General features: G+C 35.9%; 1 protein-coding gene across 6 annotated transcripts in view; it reads left to right on the top strand.

Annotated features, from left to right (window-relative positions):
- TTBK2 (tau tubulin kinase 2) overlaps positions 1-18,032 on the top strand; it is a 123,337-nt gene that overhangs the window by 54,932 nt on the left and 50,373 nt on the right. For 4 of the 6 annotated variants that reach the window (XM_081153942.1, XM_081153943.1, XM_081153945.1 and 1 more), the window contains 3 exons: positions 4,762-4,835; positions 10,662-10,802; positions 12,549-12,653. In XM_081153942.1, coding sequence (XP_081010068.1) covers positions 4,762-4,835; positions 10,662-10,802; positions 12,549-12,653 — 320 coding nt within the window. Of the gene's footprint in view, positions 1-4,761; positions 4,836-6,963; positions 7,001-10,661; positions 10,803-12,548; positions 12,654-18,032 lie in introns of those variants that run through there. The other 2 variants (XM_081153947.1, XM_081153944.1) reach the window with 2 other exon arrangements.

The following is an 18,032-nucleotide window of genomic DNA, read 5'->3' as shown; positions in this document are numbered from 1 at the left end:
GATTATATCCTCTCTCACATACCACGTTTGTGTTGGTGTATATTCATGCAGTTTACCTTGTGAGTTTAGCTTCAGCTAGAGCTCTTCCTTCACTTTCCTCTCTCTTCTCCTAACCTATTGGTCTTTTAAAGCTTAATTTGAAATCTTTCCTCTTCTTTAAATTCTCACTTTCAGTGCTTTAATTTGAACCTTCCTCATCTTTTACCTGGAGTATTTTATTAACCTTCTAATGGCTCTCCCTGCTTTTCATGTCCTCCGCAAATCAGCGTCTAATGGTGAATAGCATTACTTTTCCAAAATGCAGGCCAAATCATGTAGCTCTCATGCTTGAAAACCTTTGAACGACCCATCTCCCCTGCCCATTATCTAATGAGTCAAATCTGAACTCCTTTATGTGGCATACAAGACTTCAGCATACTTTTTGTGTCTCAGCATGCCCCCACTTCAGCCCACCTTTTTTTTTTAAGTATCTTTATTGTTGAAAGTATTACAGATGTCCCCTTTTTCCCCCGTTGATCCTTCTACCCTGCACCTGCCTCAGGCCTTCACCATACTGTTGTCTGTGTCCATGGGTTATGCATATATGCATATAAATTCGTTGGTTAACCTCTTCCCACCCCCCCTACACCCTCACCTCCACCTTTCCTCTGAGATTCGTCAGTCTGTTCCATGCTTCCATGTCTTTGTATCTATTTTGTTCATCAGTTAGTTTGTTCTTTAGATTCCACATATGAGTGAGATCATGTGATACTTGTCTTTCTCTGTTAACCCACCTTTTAACCTTTATCTAGCCCTCTAGACTGTTAATTTTTTTTAAAAAATATGCCTTTATTGATTTCAGAGAGAGGAAAGGAGAGGGAGAGAGAGAGATAGAAACATCAATGATGAGAGAGTCATTGATCGGCTGCCTCCTACAGGCCCTGGACCAGAGATCAAGCCCGCAACCCGGGCATGTGCCCTGACCAGGAATTGAACCCCGATCGCCTGGATCCTAGGTTGACCGATACTCAACCGCTGAGCCACGCCTGGCCAGGCTAGACTATTAATTCTTAAATCATCTTTCAGACTTTGTAGGTGTTCTCATCTTAAACATTTAAAATCTAGTAATTTAACTCTCATGAAAAGCCTCATAAACAAAATTTTCAAATCTGTGTATCCATAGCAATTTGTAATACAGAGTTCATCATACTATAATTTTTTGTTTACGTATCTGGGCTGTGAACTCCTTGAGGGCATGGATCTTAATTTATCTTGTATTTCTACTGCCTACTTTAGTACTTGTCTGTGCTTTGTCACAGCCTTTATTTCCCTTTTAGTTTTAATGTTTATTGACAGGGTGTTACTTGTCTTTAAAACCCATTTCAGTAGATTATGTCATAATGATTAAGAACAGAGGCTCTAGAATCAAACTGCTCCATCATTTTCCAGCTGTGGGATCTTGGACAAAGTATTTAACCTCACTAAGCCTCTATTTTTACATCTGAAAAATAGGGGAAAAAATAATACATTAAGTTGTGAGGATTAAATGCATGTAAAACACTTAATATAATGCCTGGCACAGTATGCTTGCCTATTATGCATGGTTTTTTAGCTATTATTTCTATTAATTTTTTTCATTCACAAATATTGATTGAGCATTTCACTATTTGCCAGGTATGGTGGTAGGTACCAGAACAAATAGCTACGGTCCCTGTACTCATGGAGTGATACCTCAGTTTGTACTAGTTATTACAAAAATTATTTTAACAGTTGCTCCCTGGCTGGGTTGCTCAGTTATAGTGTCATCCTGATACGCTAAGATTGTGGGTTCAATCCCCAGTCAGGGCACATACAAGAATCAACCAATGAATGCATAAGTAAGTGGCACAGCAAATCCATGTTTCTCTCTCTTTCTCCTCCCCCTCCTCAAAAATCAATAAATTAAATTTTTTTAAAACACACAATTGCTCTAAGTGGTGATGAAGTTGCTATTCTAATTAAATTGTAGTTTCACTATGCTTCCAAAAATTTGTGCATATTTATTGAGTAGTTTCATTAATTGCATATATCTGAAATAGAAGAGTAGTAGTACATTATGCCATAAAATATGAGATAAGAAGTCATCAAATTCATATGTAAAGCAATGAAGATGTATCGGTGAATCCTAGAAAATTTGCTACCAACTTTGTGTTTTGGTTGCCCAATAAAGGGTATACAATTTATTTGATATGTTTCTTTTCTTTTTAAAAGCAGCGTGGTTTTAGTGTCAAGAGAGAAGTAGTATTTTGGTATAACTTTATTATAAAGATATTTTTATAAGAGCATTCCAAGAGGAGTTAAATCTAGTATGACCTTTTATTTTTAGGTGGTTGAAATGTCTTTGTAATAGAGACATTGCATTTAAGTGTTCCATGATAGGAAGGTGGAATCTTGAAGAAATGATAATAAGAGAGAAATACTTTTTAAATGACTTTTTAAATTCTGTGAAGCTGAGGAAAAGTGTAAGTTGCTAATTGACCATCATTTTATCTTTTCATTCTTCTACAATTTATAGTTTTGCAAACATGTAAAATACATATAAAGTGTTGAACATGTATTGTACCCATTGTGAATTATTGTTCCATTACACCTGTTCTTTCTTTTCAACAAAGCTCAAAGAATGAGAGAACAGTGTGATAACCCAGATGCAAAAGAGAATGTGGAATTATTAACTAAAATAAATCTGGATTGTATTTATATTTTAAGTCAGTCAGTGGACAAACTTTTTTTTTTACTGTTAAGATACAGTTCTCATCAGTCTACCAAATCTTGCCCTTCTAGTTCTTGGTCTGTGACTTCCTCAAGCTTCTTCAAAGATTGCTTCATTGTTTCATATTCCATTTACTCTTTAACCCATTACAGAAGGCTCCTGCCCCTTCTACTCAGTAGTGACCACCTAATTTTTTATGTTAATGGGCACTTCTCAGCCCTTCTAGCTCGTGTCATCAGCCACTTCCACCTTAAAGTGCTCTTCTCCTTTGGTTTCTGTGATACCTCTTTCTCGTAATTTCCTCCTACCTCTCAGGCTATTACTCTGTTTCTTTCTTAAACAATTTTATTTTTGCTCATACTTTAAATGTTGCATTTTCTATAATTCTGTTCTTAGGTTTCTTTTCTTCTCATTCTTTATTCTTTTAACTTGGCAGTCTTTCATCTATGTTTGTAGTTCCATCTACCTTACGTTAACTAATGGTTCTGCAGTGTATTTCTGGAGCTCAGCTTTTGCTGTCAGTACCAGGCTTTAAATTATAATGTCTACTGAATTCAACTGGTTATCCTCAAACTCCACATTCTAACATCCCTTAACTTCTATATAACCTACTATATCCTCTTATTTTGGTACAATTTTTCATTTAATTGTACCAATTTCTAGTCAAAAACTACATCTTTATTATCTCTCAGATTTATCCTATTTTTTTCTGTCTCTACTGTAATACTTAAGATTCAAATCCTTATTCTCTCTTGAGACATTGAACAATCCCCAGAGTGACCTTTGTGCCTCCTGAAGTGAACTCCTTATCACCCCATGGCAGTGTTCTAAAATGCAGTGTTTGAAGTGTGTTTTCCTTTACCTTAAAATCTTTTAGATGCTTCTCATTACCCAGCAGTAGTTTTCAAATATTCATCCATGGTCCATCTGCTTTTGGATCATTTAAGAAACTTTTGAAAAACTCATATCCTGTATCTTCCCCCACAGATTCTGAATCAGTATAGAGTTTAGGAATCTTTAAAAATAGTTTCCCAGATTATTTTAATAAGCAGCCAGGGTTGGAAAACACTGACCTATACTTGTGGCTCAGATTCCTTATCAGGGGCCGGAGACCCTTCAGGATCAGGGCTGCCTGCTTCAGTGCTGTCCCTTTTTGTTCTCCCTCCTTTTATTTACTGTGCTCCAGGCAGGTGCTCTCTTCTGCCTCTGGAACCCACCAGTCTCTATCCTCTTAAAACCTTTGCCCAGCCGGGCATGGCTCAGCGGTTGAGCATCGACCTGGGATCCAGGCGATCAGGGTTTGATTCCTTGTCAGGGCACATGCCCGGGTTGCGGGCTCTATCAATGACTCTCTCATCATTGATGTTTCTATCTCTCTCTCTCCCTCTCCTTTCCTCTCTCTGAAATCAGTAAAGATATATTTTTTTAAAAAATAAATAAATAAATAAAACCTTTGTTTGCTTTTGTGCAATCAGGGGACAGGATCCTAGATTTCCACCATTTCCACATCTGCTTCCCTCTGCACCCTAGGCAGCACCTCCTTGGATTTTACATGTGGAACTCAGGTTGAAAATCACTGAGCTAATTCAGATCAGTGAGGCCCATAAAGATTAAGCTACTCACTGAAGTCATAATGGTGAATGGCAGACCACATCTAAAATTCAGGATTTATATTCCTAACAAAGTTCTTATTTGTTGCTCTTCTGTGCCTTCATATATATAATGTCTTGGCTGCTGATCTGAAATGACCTCTTAATTCTTTCCTTTCTAAGTAAATTATCATTCATTTGTTCCCTCATTCATTTGTTTATTTATTTGTTCAGTAAACATTTATTTGACTACACAAAGAGCAGTGTAGGATTTGGTGGGAGATAAATAGTAAATTTGAATAATACAAATTTCCTATCCTTAAGGTTCTTAAGACAGTTCCTTTATATTCAATCATAAAATACTATACAGAAAAACAAATTATTGATTTTTAGAAGAGAAAATATACATAACCTTTTCCATTGTTTTCTTTCTTTTCCCTCCAGGAAAAGACCATGTTTGTAGATTTATTGGCTGTGGGAGGAACGATCGCTTCAACTATGTGGTCATGCAGTTGCAGGTAAGTTACCTTGAAAATTTATCTTAAAATCTCTCAGTTTTTATCAAAGTACCTAATTATAGTGGAAAAGACGAAGAAGAAATAATAACAACAACAACATTCTTGGTATCATCTCAGAATGTTTTATATTATGCAGATGAAAATTCATTTAGCCCAGCCAGCATGGCTCAGTGGTTGAGCCATCAACCTATGAACCAGGAGATCATGGTTAGATTCCTGGTCAGGGCACATGCTCAGGTTGTGGGCTCGATCCCCAGTAGGGGGCGTGCAGGAGGCAACCGATCAATGACTTTCTCATCATTGATGTTTCTCTCTCTCTCCCTCTCCTTTCCTCTCTCTGAAATCAATAAAAACATACCCTACAAAATCATTTAAACAGACTTGATACAAATATTTCCAAAGATGGAAGGGTTGTCTGTCAGCTATTTTAGTTGATTCATATCTTCACTGATTGTGATTATTGCTAAGTTTTCAATCCCTACATGGATTGCCATATATATATATATCTGAGTCTTGCCTTGCCCCTGTACCCTCCCTTTCTACCCTTTGTTACTTTAAAGACTAGTTTTCCACTTATGCACTCAAGTACCAACCTTACCCACTTAAAAATTTAAGCACTAGTTGAGATAGAGGAGACATGCTATTCCTCTTTATCTTTTCATCTTTTAACATTGCTCTCTCTGTTCCCTATCCTTCAGATGGAAAGTGGAGTTGGATTGGGGCAGTGGAGAGAAATTAAGAAGGGGAATGAATATTGGAGTAATGACTGCAGCAGGGAGAAGAGGAAACCATCCCACTCTCTCTGCTGCTACCTCTGCCCCAAACACACACACATGCACGCACGCACGCACGCGTGCGCGCGCCTCCAAACTGTAGCCTCCCTCAAAATGTAAAAGCTTCGTTCACCTTGCTGCCTGACTTAGAGATCACAAGGTTTTCCTGCATCTGTAGCAAAATCTGTTTTGGGCATTTGGTTCTTTTCTTTTCTTTTCTTTCAGCTTAACTACATAGCAGTGATTTCAGAGACATAGGTCCTGGCCTAAATGCTTACTCTTCTTGGAAGGCTTTTCTTGTTTCCATCAGCTATCCTTCAGCATTTGATTTAGATTTAAAGATATTGCCCTGCTGGGCGTGGCTCAGTGGTTGAGCATCGACCCAGGATCCAGGCGATCAGGGTTCGATTCCCGGTCAGGGCACATGCCCTGTTGTGGGCTTGATCAATGACTCTCTCATCATTGATGTTTCTGTCTTTCTCTCTCCCTCTCCTTTCCTCTCTCTGAAATCAATAAAGATATATTTAAAAAAAAAAAAAGAAAAAAGATATTAATCTCTTTGCAGACTTAAAGTCTTTGAGTCATATATTTCTCTATCTTGAGCCAGCACAGTTTTATTTCTTGAAGCAGCTGTTCCTCAACCTTTTTAGATTATTAGTATGGATCCAGCTTTTTCTCACTTTGGCTAATAATGTAATTTTTATATTTTAAACTATGATATTATAGTTTTCAACTATGATATTTTAAAGTTTTATTTTGGATTTGTGAACATCTTATTTGATTCTCACCATGTCTCCATGGAGAGGATAGGACAAGTTGTTTCCCCATTTTGCAAATGGAAAGGCTGAAGCTCAAGTTGGTTTGTAGTTTGCCTGGGACTGGTTACCTGATGGGTGTTAGGGCTTGGTGGAAGCCTGAGACCAGTGTTCTTGGCCAGATCTCATTTACTATCCTGTCACCATTGAGGCTTTACACGAGCATCCTTAGTGTAGCCAAAGGGTGATATTTTATGATAAGCATATCACCTAGGGAGGGACAAAAAAATATTTTCAGTCCTGTAACCAGAACAGATGTAGATCTAGATTGCCTAACATCAAGGCTGCTATATTTTATAAATGTTCTATTATTCTGGAAAAAATTAAACATACACACAGAAGTGGAATAATATAATGTACCCATGTACTTGTCACCCACCTTCAGTAATTATCAATATGTGGCCAATCTTGTTCCAAGTATATTTTCCATTTTCTCTCCCTCCCCATTATTATTTCAAAGCAAATCCAAGGAATATTTTATCTGTAAAAATATTAATATATATTTCTAAGAAGGATTCCTTTTTTCCATTTTATCCACAGTACACAATAATTCCTAAATAATACCATCAAATTTCAAGTAAGTCTTCAAATTTCCTTGATTGTATCTCTCTCTTCTTTTATATTTGGTTTACTTGAATTTGGTTCCAGACAGGGTTCATACATTGCATTTAGTAGATAGACCTCTTAAATCTCTTTTTTTCTTGTGAATTTGTTTTTATTGGGATACAGGGGATAGACTGAGAAATGTCACTGTGGGTTCTTACATCTCTCTTAATCTATAGGTTCCCTCTCTTTTTTCCTTTCAGTTTTCTTTTTGTTACTGTTTTTATTGTCATGGATAAAAATGGAGTAATTTGTCATGTGGAAGTTCCCACATTCTGGGTTTTGCTGATTGTTTCCCTGTGGTGTTGTTTAACGTGTTCTTCTACTCCCTGTATTTTCTATAAACTGGTGATTAAATCAGATTCCAGTTTTGTTTTGTTCGGCCAAAATACTTCAGAGGTGAGTTGATTCACATCAATAGTCAGTGTCTGGTTGTCTCTCTTTTAGGAATGTTAAGATTGATCAGTGAGATGCAGGGACTGTCAGCCTGATTCATTCATTTTAAAGTTCCCAGTGGTTTTTCTCCTAGGTTTTATTAACCCATTAGTAATCATTTCCTAGATCCATTACTTCAGTGGGGTTGCACATGTACTACTATAATTCTGTAATTTCTAATTCAGTTATTAGCTGGAATTCTTTAAAAAGCATTCCACCAACTATTGGGTTATCCTGAGGAAGGATAACATTTCATACAGGAAGGACAGGACTAATATTTGATTCTTTTCTTTTATTTACCAGTTTTCAGAATAGTGAGTTGGTTCCCTAATATTTTCCAAAGGGGACTAATTAGCTCTCTCTTTAAAAAATATAATTTTGAATTTATATATTTAACATATTTTGTATCTTTCAATCATTATTTTTCTTTTTAATGTTCAAATTGTCTTATCTTTGGCTAGCAGGACTTCTTTCAAGTTGGATCCTGCTTCATTTTGACAGGACTAGACTGCAGGAGTCTTTGATAGTGTCCTTACGTTCTGGTACAACATTGTGTACCTGGCTTATTCTATATATTTCATGCTTCAGAGCTGGAATTAGCCATTTCTCCGTTAAGCCCTGTATTCTATTAATGGGAAAGGGTATTCAGAGACCACAATCTAGATGCTATGGGTCCCTATTGAACTTGGGCTGGTGATCATTGTTTTAAGTTCTTTTCAAGTGGATGGGTTCAGGATATATATATATATATATATATATATATATATGTATAAAATTTTTTTAAGAGACAATATATCATGGTTAATTTTGATATTTCCAACTCAGTTTTGAGAATGGCTAATAGAATTGCTAATACCCTCTTTGATTTTATATCGTGAGGTTCAAGGACATCAAAGTGCATTTCTTTGTGCACTTTTAAAAATATGTAGATGAAGTGATATGATTGGGATTTACATGAAAATAATGCAGTGTATGTGTGTGGGAAAGTAGAGGAGGGTGTGCGTTGTTGGGAGGTAGTAAAATAACAGATAAGAATTTGTTATATTATTTTCTCTCCCTTTAAGGATGTTTCAAATTTTTAATAATTTTATTTGTATTTTTATTGGGATCATGTTCAACTTACAAAATCAGTTAGGAAGAAGTGAATTTACTTTTTTTTCAATATTTATTCCATATTACTATGTATAAAGGTTCTTTTTTTAGTGGCTGCATATTAGTCAGTGAGATGACTGTACCATGATTTATTTAATCGTTCATTTAACGATGGATATATAGGTTGTTTTCAGTTTATCTCTGTAACAAATAATAACCATTTGTAGTATATACTCTGAAGTATAGGGGGGCAAAAGTAGGTTTACAGTTGTTTGTATGGAAAATAATACAATAATTAATAAGTAATTCAAGAATAAGCTCTGTTTTACATACAATTGTAAACCTTCTTTTCCCCACCCTGTATATAATTTGCTGGATCAAATTTGCATGTACTTACCATGTTAACAACTCTTTCCTCATACTTTTGCCAGCCTTGTGTTTATCTTTTTAGATTCTGTTATTTGATACCTGAGGTTTACATTTTAAAAGATTTAAAATTTCAAATCATTATTAATATCATAAGTCTAGTTTAATTGATTTCCTTTCAAAAGCTTTTATGATGGTGGAAGGTGTTTATAAATAAAGTTCCAGTATTAGGTATATTTTTGACAATCATAACACTGATTTTTGAAGAAAAAATTTATTGGAATGCTAATGAAAGCTGTTAGGTACTCTCATGGGATTATAAAAGTCATTGTTCTCGATTATCACTTTCCATTTGCTAAGGATATAGAGAACAATAAATTCCCCTAACATTACAAAAATAATAAAGATAACTACCAATTTGTGCTGTGGGAAAACTGCATTTTTAAAGAAGATACGTAGTATGAAAGGCTCCAGACATGCTGGTAAATTTTTAATTCTTAGATTTCTTGAGTACTATTTAATATTTTATTTCAGATGGTACTCAGGTAACTTAAGAATCTACTTTTTCAAAAGTGAATCAACTGTCTTTAGTTGAGGTGATGGTATTAGTGGTATTAATTCTAAACATATACTACAAAATTTTGGGAATAGAGAGATAGGGATATTTAAATTTCCTTGAGATATAGGGGCCAGTTTCCATTCTTTGGGAGATAGAACTGTAGCACTGTAACCTGTTCTCATCAGATTACTGGTTGTTACCTAGGGTATAAGGAACTTTCTTGATGGAACAGCACTGTAAAGTGGAAGAAGAACACTTTGGAGTCAGACAGACTTAGATTTGAAAGGCAACTTTACCTTAACAGCTTAACATTATTTAAACTCTCTGAGCCTCAGTTTCCTCATCTGTAAAACAGGAATGACTACTTCTGTTTCAGGTGCTGTGAGAATTAAATGCAATCACTAATGTAATGTATCTGGCACAGGTTAGATACATTCATTGCTTCTATCTACTGCTAAAAGTAATTGAGTGTTTCATACCATTTTTGTTCACAATAACAATAATTAGCACTTACTGAGTATCTACTGTTTGCCAGACACGATTCTTAACACTTTTTTAATCCTCACAAAACACTGGCCCCATTTTATAAGGAAACTGACAGAAAAATTAAGTAGTTTGTATGGAAATAAATGTTAGGAAGTAATAAGGAATTAATTATATATATATATGTAATCTTTTAAAATAATCAAGACTATATTGTGTTATGACATCAGAAGCAAAGGGAATTGTGAGTCAAAAACATAATATGTTCAAAAGCTTTGGTTATTCTTAGATTTGTCTGAAACATTAATGTATTATCCTAACAGAATCTCTTCTCTTGAGAGAATAATGGTTTGGGTAAAATCCTTGCTATTTCGGTCAAAACGTTTTTTAAGAAATATATCTTTATTGATTTCAGAGAGAGGAAGGGAGAGGGAGAGACATAGAAACAACAATGATGAGAGAGTCACTGATCAGCTGCCTCCTGCACACCCCCTATTGGGGATCGAGCCCACAACCCGGGCACGTGACCTGACCTGGAATTGAACGGTGATCTCCTGGATCATAGGTAGATGCTCAACTGCTGAGCCACACCGGCTGGACTCAAGTCAAAACATTTTTAATGGTAAACGGATAATTCCTCCTTTTTTCTTATAACATAGTTTTAGTACCATATTTGTAAGTGTTTATTTGGTTTCCATAGGGTCGGAATCTGGCAGATCTACGCCGTAGCCAGTCCCGGGGCACATTCACTATTAGCACTACTCTTCGGCTGGGTAGACAGATTCTGGAGTCTATTGAGAGCATCCATTCTGTGGGATTCTTGCACCGAGACATCAAACCGGTAGGGGGCCTTTTGCAGCTAGAGCACAGAATAAGTTTGTTTGCTACTCTTAATCTTAAAATGGGACACAATATATTACAAATATAGCTTTCTATGTTACATACAAGGTAATATTTTAATTTCTGCAGCAAAAATGTAACTGGAAGCAAAATATAATTTGCCTCTTCATTTAAAAAAAAAATGATAATTACACATTACAACTTATATTCAAGAGCTTTTCTCTTACAATGAAAATGTTGCTCAACAGCCAAATTAAAAATGATTAATGCTTGACTTATTATTATATGTGTTAACATTGCTAATTACTTAGCCTTACACCTAAATTGATAGTTATTCCTTGGATTTCTTTTTTCTAATATTGGTTAAAAATATTTACATATGTTGCTTTTAGATATGTTGGCATGATGTTCTTTGAACTATGTTTTGTTTTGTTTATCTGGTGTGGTTTTTTTTTTTACTTGAGTTCTGGCTAGGAAAACATTCAGAGCCAAGATTCAAACTATAAGAAAAAGTTTAGTTAGAAAGGCACAGAGGTAAAAGAAGTGAGTGATAGAAGAAGTGGGCACAGAAAAAAAGTTTCAGAGGCAAAAGAAGGGTCCTTGGAGCTTAGGAGAGAGGAAGATGAAGGTAACATGCCTGGGAGGGGGGAAATGGGGAGGAGAAAGGCATGAGCATGCTCCCTGAGAGGTATTTTTAAGTGACAAATTATATTTATAAGAAACCATCAGTTTTGAAATACTACTTTTTTCTCCGAGTGCTACAGTGGCAATAAAGAATATTTTTTCCTATTGTTTTTCTTAGAAATTGTCATTTTCATAACTGTGAAATATACTTTTTTATTTTTCCTTCTCATTTTTTTTAATTGCTCACAAGGGGAATGACTAATTTCTGAAATAGTGTATTTACTAGAAATTTATCATATGTTTGTTGGTGCAGCTGAAAATCACACCCATCTGTTGCTACAAAATTTCTAAAATTATTTAAATAGTTTACTTGAAAATGCCAATGAAAATTAACATGGTGGAGTCAGACTTAATATAATGTAGATTCCTCTGGCTCTTATTTCTTTGCCAAACTAAATGTCATTATTTGATTGTGGTGATTGAAAAGTTTCCATTTTCATCAGAAAGTTCCCTAAGTAGAACAGTGTTTTAAAATAAAAGCTAACAATTCTGCAACAATTTGACTTTTGCTTTTGTAAATTCTCTTGTTTACAATACCCATCTTTGCAAGTTTGTGGTCATTTAATGTTACATTTATTTTTATTAAGGGAAGAATGTAAAGTATATTTTCCTTAAATCTGTTTTGAAATGTTTCTTTAAATTGCATCTTAATTTTTACACTTAGTGAAACTCAGCTTTAGGATATTCATTTATATTTCTGAGCTATGTATTCAATTTTGCCCACTCCTAGTTCCTCTGATTTTAAAAAGTTAGGAATTGGATTTTCATTTAGACAGTGACTTAGAGGAAGTTAGAGTTCTTTCCAGTTAAGTCAGTGTCGTGTTGTATATAACTTTATACGGTCACCTAAATTCTTTGTTGCTCAAAGTTCACCTGATCATAGGCATTAATAGAACCCACGATGAAATTATGTATTAATTACAGTAAACATAATTGACTACAGTAGTGTATTTGGGACATGTATTATATAGAATTTAAGTAGAAGAATTAAAATATAGGAAGGATAAGATATGAGGACTAATTATTATAATAATATGTATATTTTCCTTCTTTATTTTTCTAGTCGAACTTTGCCATGGGTCGCTTTCCTAGTACATGTAGGAAGTGTTACATGCTTGATTTTGGCTTGGCTCGACAATTTACTAATTCCTGCGGTGACGTCAGACCAGTAAGATTTTTCATATTATTATTAAATATTTGAGATTTAACCTATTTATTGTATCACTATTTAAAGAAATGCTAAGTATGTATCAAAATGGATGTCATTCAAGAAGTAGCATATATATTTATGATTAAATCATAGAAATGAGTTAATTAGTTTTATTATTGAAAGTTGTAGATTTTTAAAAAAGTATATTAGATGCAGATTTAGTTGTCTTGTAGTAAGAACATACATTAGCCCTTTAGGATCAGAAGTCTTTTTTTTTAGTCCAAGGCTCTTTCTACATACTACAGTTCTTCTGTTTCAGTTATTGTACTTTTCATATCCATTTGGTTCTTTTAAAAAATTTCTCTTTATTAATATTTTCTGTTAGATACGATGTTGTTATACTTTCCTTACTTCTTTTATCAAACATTCCTTTAGTTTTGTGAAGATATTTATAAAGGCTAGTTTTAAATCTTTTGCTGTTAAATCCAACATCTAGTCACTCTCGCAATTTCTGTTGCCTGCTTTTTTCTTTTTTTTTTATGTATGGGTCATAATTTCCTGTTTCTTTGCATGCCTTATAATTTTTTTTATTGGAAACATATTTTCGATAATATGTTGTAGCAATTCTGGGTACTGGTCCTCCCTTTCAGGGCTTGTTATTATGTGCTTGTTTATTGGTTTAGTGCCTGTATTATTTTAGTGAAGTTTGTTTTTTCCACTCCCCACCCTAAAAACACAGTGTTAATCTCCACTAATTGATTGCCCTGTTGTTTATAACAGTGCCCTAGGGCACAAATGCCTTGACAAACTAATCTAATCAAATTGTGCCTCCTAAAATGGAATAATTTCTATCCCCCCTTTTTTCACTTTTTAAAAAAAATGAATTTTTGAGGTGACATTGGTTAATAAAATTATGCAGGTTTCAGGTCTACAATTCTATAATACATCATCTGTATATTGTATTGTGTGGTCACCACCCCAAGTCAAGTCTCTTCCATCACCATTTATCTCCCCTTTACTCTCTTCTACATCCCCCCAGTCCCCTTTCCCTCTGGCCATCACCACACAGTTGTCTGTGTCTATGGGTTTTGTATATATGTTCTTCGACTAATTCCTTCACTTTCTTTCATCCAGCCCCCCATCCCCCTCCCCTCTGACAGCTATCAATCTGTTGCATGTATCCATGACTGTATTTCCATTTTGTTTGTTAGTTGATTTTGTTCATTAGATTCCATATATAAGTGAAATCATATGGTACTTGTCTTTCTCTGACTGGCTTATTTCACTTAGCATAATGCTCTCTAGATCCATCCATGCTGTGGTAAAAGGTAAGATTTCCTCTTTTTTATGGCCAAGTAGTATTCCATTGTGTAAATGTACCACGGCTTTTTTATCCACTCATTTACTGATGGGCACTTGAGGTGCTTCCAAATCTTGGCTATTATAAATAACACTGCATTGAACGTAGAGGCATATATATTTTTTCAAATTAGTGTAGTTATCTCTTTTTTTGCTTTCTGCCCCCAGGCAGAATCTCTTAGCCAAGGCTCTGGATTTGCAGGTGAGGACTATAGCTAGCTGTTCTCTGAGTGATTTACTCACTTTAGGAGTTGAACCCTTTGGTTCAGTAGGGGGCAGTAGTCTGAGGTCTCTCAGCAAAGAACCACTGCCTCATGAGCCAAGAGAAGGAGAGTTAGGGTCCCATTATTCTCAGCATTCCACGTCCAAGGTAGAGTCTCTACTCCATAAGAGAAGGCTAGGAGCCTCTACCTCTCTACCCACAGTTGCTCAGGCCTTAGCCTGCTCAGCAACAGGCAGCTGGGAAAATATGTGAAATGCTGAAGTCCTGCTCCTAGGGAAGAAAGCCCTGTGTATGGGAAGTTGGGGAGGAGGGAGCCCTGTGTTCTAGGGCTCAACAGCCTGGAGTAGAGCCACCCTTACTGATCTGGAAGAGACAAGGGAAGGATCAATTTTGGTTCAGATACCATTGATCTAGCCTTTCTTGCTGAAGAATTTCATAGGTTTTCCTGAACAGATGTTTCTTCATTTGTTGTTTGCCCTAAGAACCATTTACAGAGGCTTTAGTTGTTTTTTAAAATAATTTTCACCAGTTTTACTGGGGAGCATATCTGGTAGAGCTCCTCATGTTGTCATACTGGCATTTGTTCTCCCACTACAGTTCTTATACTTGTATCTAGTTTTTACCATTAGTTTTGTTTTAACTTTCCATGATTGTGACTTCCATTCCTAGCAGATTGGTGCACAGAAGTTGAAACACTGGTTTTGAATGAGCTAACTATATAATAATAGAGTTGTATACAGAAGTGTAAATTATATTTAAAATATAGGCACATGAGAATTTAAGTGCCTAGAAATTATGAGAGAATCTTTCAGATCCTGGGGAAGGTCTTGCATGATTAATAGATAGCAAGGTAGTGTTACTGGTCCAAAGTCTGTGTGCTCTATGCTTTGAAATGCCAAGGCTCAAAACATAAGAGTAAGGAAAGGTTTATTGATCAAGAAGGTGTCAACTGAGCCCCCAGCTGACGTGGCTCAGCGGTTGAGCATCAACCTATGATCCAGGAGAACACAATTCAATTCCTGGTCAGGGCATATGCCCGGGTTGTGGGCTCAATCCCCAGTGGGTGGGCAAGTAGGAGGCAGCCAGTCAGTGACTCACTCATCACTGATGTTTCTATCTTTCTCTCTCCCCCTCTCTCTCTCCTTCTCTCTCAAATCAATAAATATATATTTTTTTAAAAAAAAAAAGGAGGAAGGTGTCAACTGAGAAGATGGAAGACTTAGTGGTTCCTCAAATTCAAGTTAAGAAAGTACAGAGTTCAGGCTTCTTTTATGTCAAGGGAAGGAGAGATTGGCAGGGGGCGGGGTGGTGGTGCATTTGAGGCGATTGACCACTATAGACATTTGGGCACCAGCAGTGGTCCGAGGAAGATTGTGCCACTTGATGTGAGTCTGGTCACAAGGTTCCTGCAAATCTTTGATAAACAATACACACTTCCTTATCTCCTCAAACCACAAGCAGAATTCCTCTAATAATTAGCATGTCTATGCAAGACTAAGCAGAAGCTGTTAGCCTGAAGGCCATGGGAACAAAGCAGGCTGAACAAGAGGGAATCAGAGAGACTGAGCATTTCATTGTTACAGAAGGTGATGAACTTAGTTTCTATTTAACTTATTAGATTTGAATATTATCCTGGAATCCTATTTCTATTCCAAGTATTTTTTTTTTTTTTAATATATCTTTTATTGATTTCAGAGAGGAAAGGAGAGGGAGAGAGAGAGACAGAAACATCAATGATGAGAGAGTCATTGATCAAGCCCACAACCGGGCATGTGCCCTGACCAGGAATCGAACCCTGATCGCCTGGATCCTGGGTCGACGCTCAACCTCTGAGCCACGCCTGGCTGGGCCCAAGTATTTTTTTATAATTTTTAGAATATTATCGGGTTATTTTTTATTCTCTCATGTTTATTCTCTCATGTTTATTCTCTCATATTTAATGAGCACATATTATGTGTGAGGCATGGAAGTAGGTGCTGGGACTACAATGGTGAACAGGCAGGCCAAAACAAGGTTCTTATGGATGTTATGTTCTAGTGGAGAAGACATAATACACAAATAAATACGTAATTTTATATAATGATAAATGTCTATGAAGAAACACAAAGCATGGTATTGACATAGAGTCAGTATCATGTGAGGTATAAAAGACTATTTTAGAGGTATTAGTTAGAAAAGACTCCTCTTGAGCAGGCATTGAGTTGAGAGTTGGATGAAGTAAGAGCAAGCCATGTAAATATCTGTTGAGAAAGTGTTCCAGGCAAAGGGAACAGTGAGTGAGTGTAAAGTCTCTGAGACAGTAGATTTGGTGTGTTCAAGAAAATGTAGGGGAGCCACTGTGGTGTGGTGTGTGTGTAGCACAGCATAAAAGGGTAAGTGGAGAGAGAAGGTTTAAGATGTTAGTAGGCCCCCCAGATTGTGTATGATTATTGAAAGAGGTAGATTTTATTCTAAGTATGATTGGAAGCCTTTGGAAATTTTTGAGCAGGGTTGTCATATAATCTGTTGCATGAGCTGTCAATGAACTAACTGTACAAGGTGAGGCAAAAGTAGGTTTACAGTTGTTTGGATAGAAAATGATATAACAATAAATTATAATACAAGAATAAACTGTGTATTTCACATACTCATAACTGTAAACCTACTTTTGCCTAACCCTGCATAGTAGAAGATTATTTAAAACATGACCACATGAGATTTTTAAGTGCCTAGAAATTGTGGGGACACTATCTTTGGTTTTATCAATATTCTTGTGTTACTTGGTAGGTAGGCAGGCAAAGAACTTAGGTTCTATGTAGTTTATTGGATTGGAATATATTTCTGGAATTTAAATAACAGTTTTTCAATTTTTAGAACATGCTTTTTTAAAAGTCACTCTGGCTGTAAAGAAGAGACTATTGAGAGCAAGAGTGGAATCAGAAAGACAAGTTAGAAGACTAATACCATGGTCTAGTGATCACTGGTGGTGGTTGGGACCTAAGACATTGGTGTGGTGCAATAAGGTAGTGAGAAATGATTATATTTTGCATTTATTTTAAGATAGATTTAATAAGACTTCCTTCTGGATTTGACATTGAGATGTGAAGGAAAAAGACGAGTCAAGAATGACTACTAAATTTTTGTCCTGAGTGAATGGTCATGCTATTAACTATGATGGGGAAGGATGAAGAACAGATTTGATAAGGGAAAAAAACACAAGTTCTATTTTTCTAGAAGTTAAGCTTGAGATGCTTCTTAGATTAGAGATGGAAATAACAAGAAGCCAATATGATATAGTAATTTGTAGCTCAAAGGAGAATCAGGGCTGGGGATATAAATTTAAGAATCATTTGCTCCCAATATTTAAAACTAAATGGTAATTTTAAAAAATGGAACTAGATTAGATCAGCTAGGGAGAAGGCATGGCTAGGTAAAAAAACAAAAAGAGGTTCTGACTCTGAGCTACTGGGGCACTTTAGACACTTGACGATGGATAGAGAACTATGAGCTAGCCAAGAGGAGTGCGGGGGAGGATCGGCCAGTGAGGTGGGAGAAAAATCAGGTAAGTGTGATATCTTGGGAGCCAAGTGAATAAACTGTTTCAAGTATGTAGGGGTGGTTATCACCTGCACCAGATGCTACTGATAGGTCAAGTAAGGTGGGAAATGAGAACTGACCATCTGGATTACCTAATTGAAATAGGTTAAAGAGAGAGTTGGAGAAAGAAAGTGAAGAAAGCGAATATAGGCAACTCTGGTGGAGTTTCTTTGTTCTGAAGAGGAGTGGTAAAACAAAATAGTTGAAAGGGCAGTAAAATCCATCCTTTTTTCCCTAAT

Source organism: Miniopterus schreibersii (genome assembly GCF_964146895.1).
Source record: "Miniopterus schreibersii genome assembly, chromosome: 1".
Taxonomy (NCBI): domain Eukaryota; kingdom Metazoa; phylum Chordata; class Mammalia; order Chiroptera; family Miniopteridae; genus Miniopterus; species Miniopterus schreibersii.
Note: the sequence above shows the minus strand (reverse complement) of the source record. Positions and strands in the feature narration are given on the sequence as shown.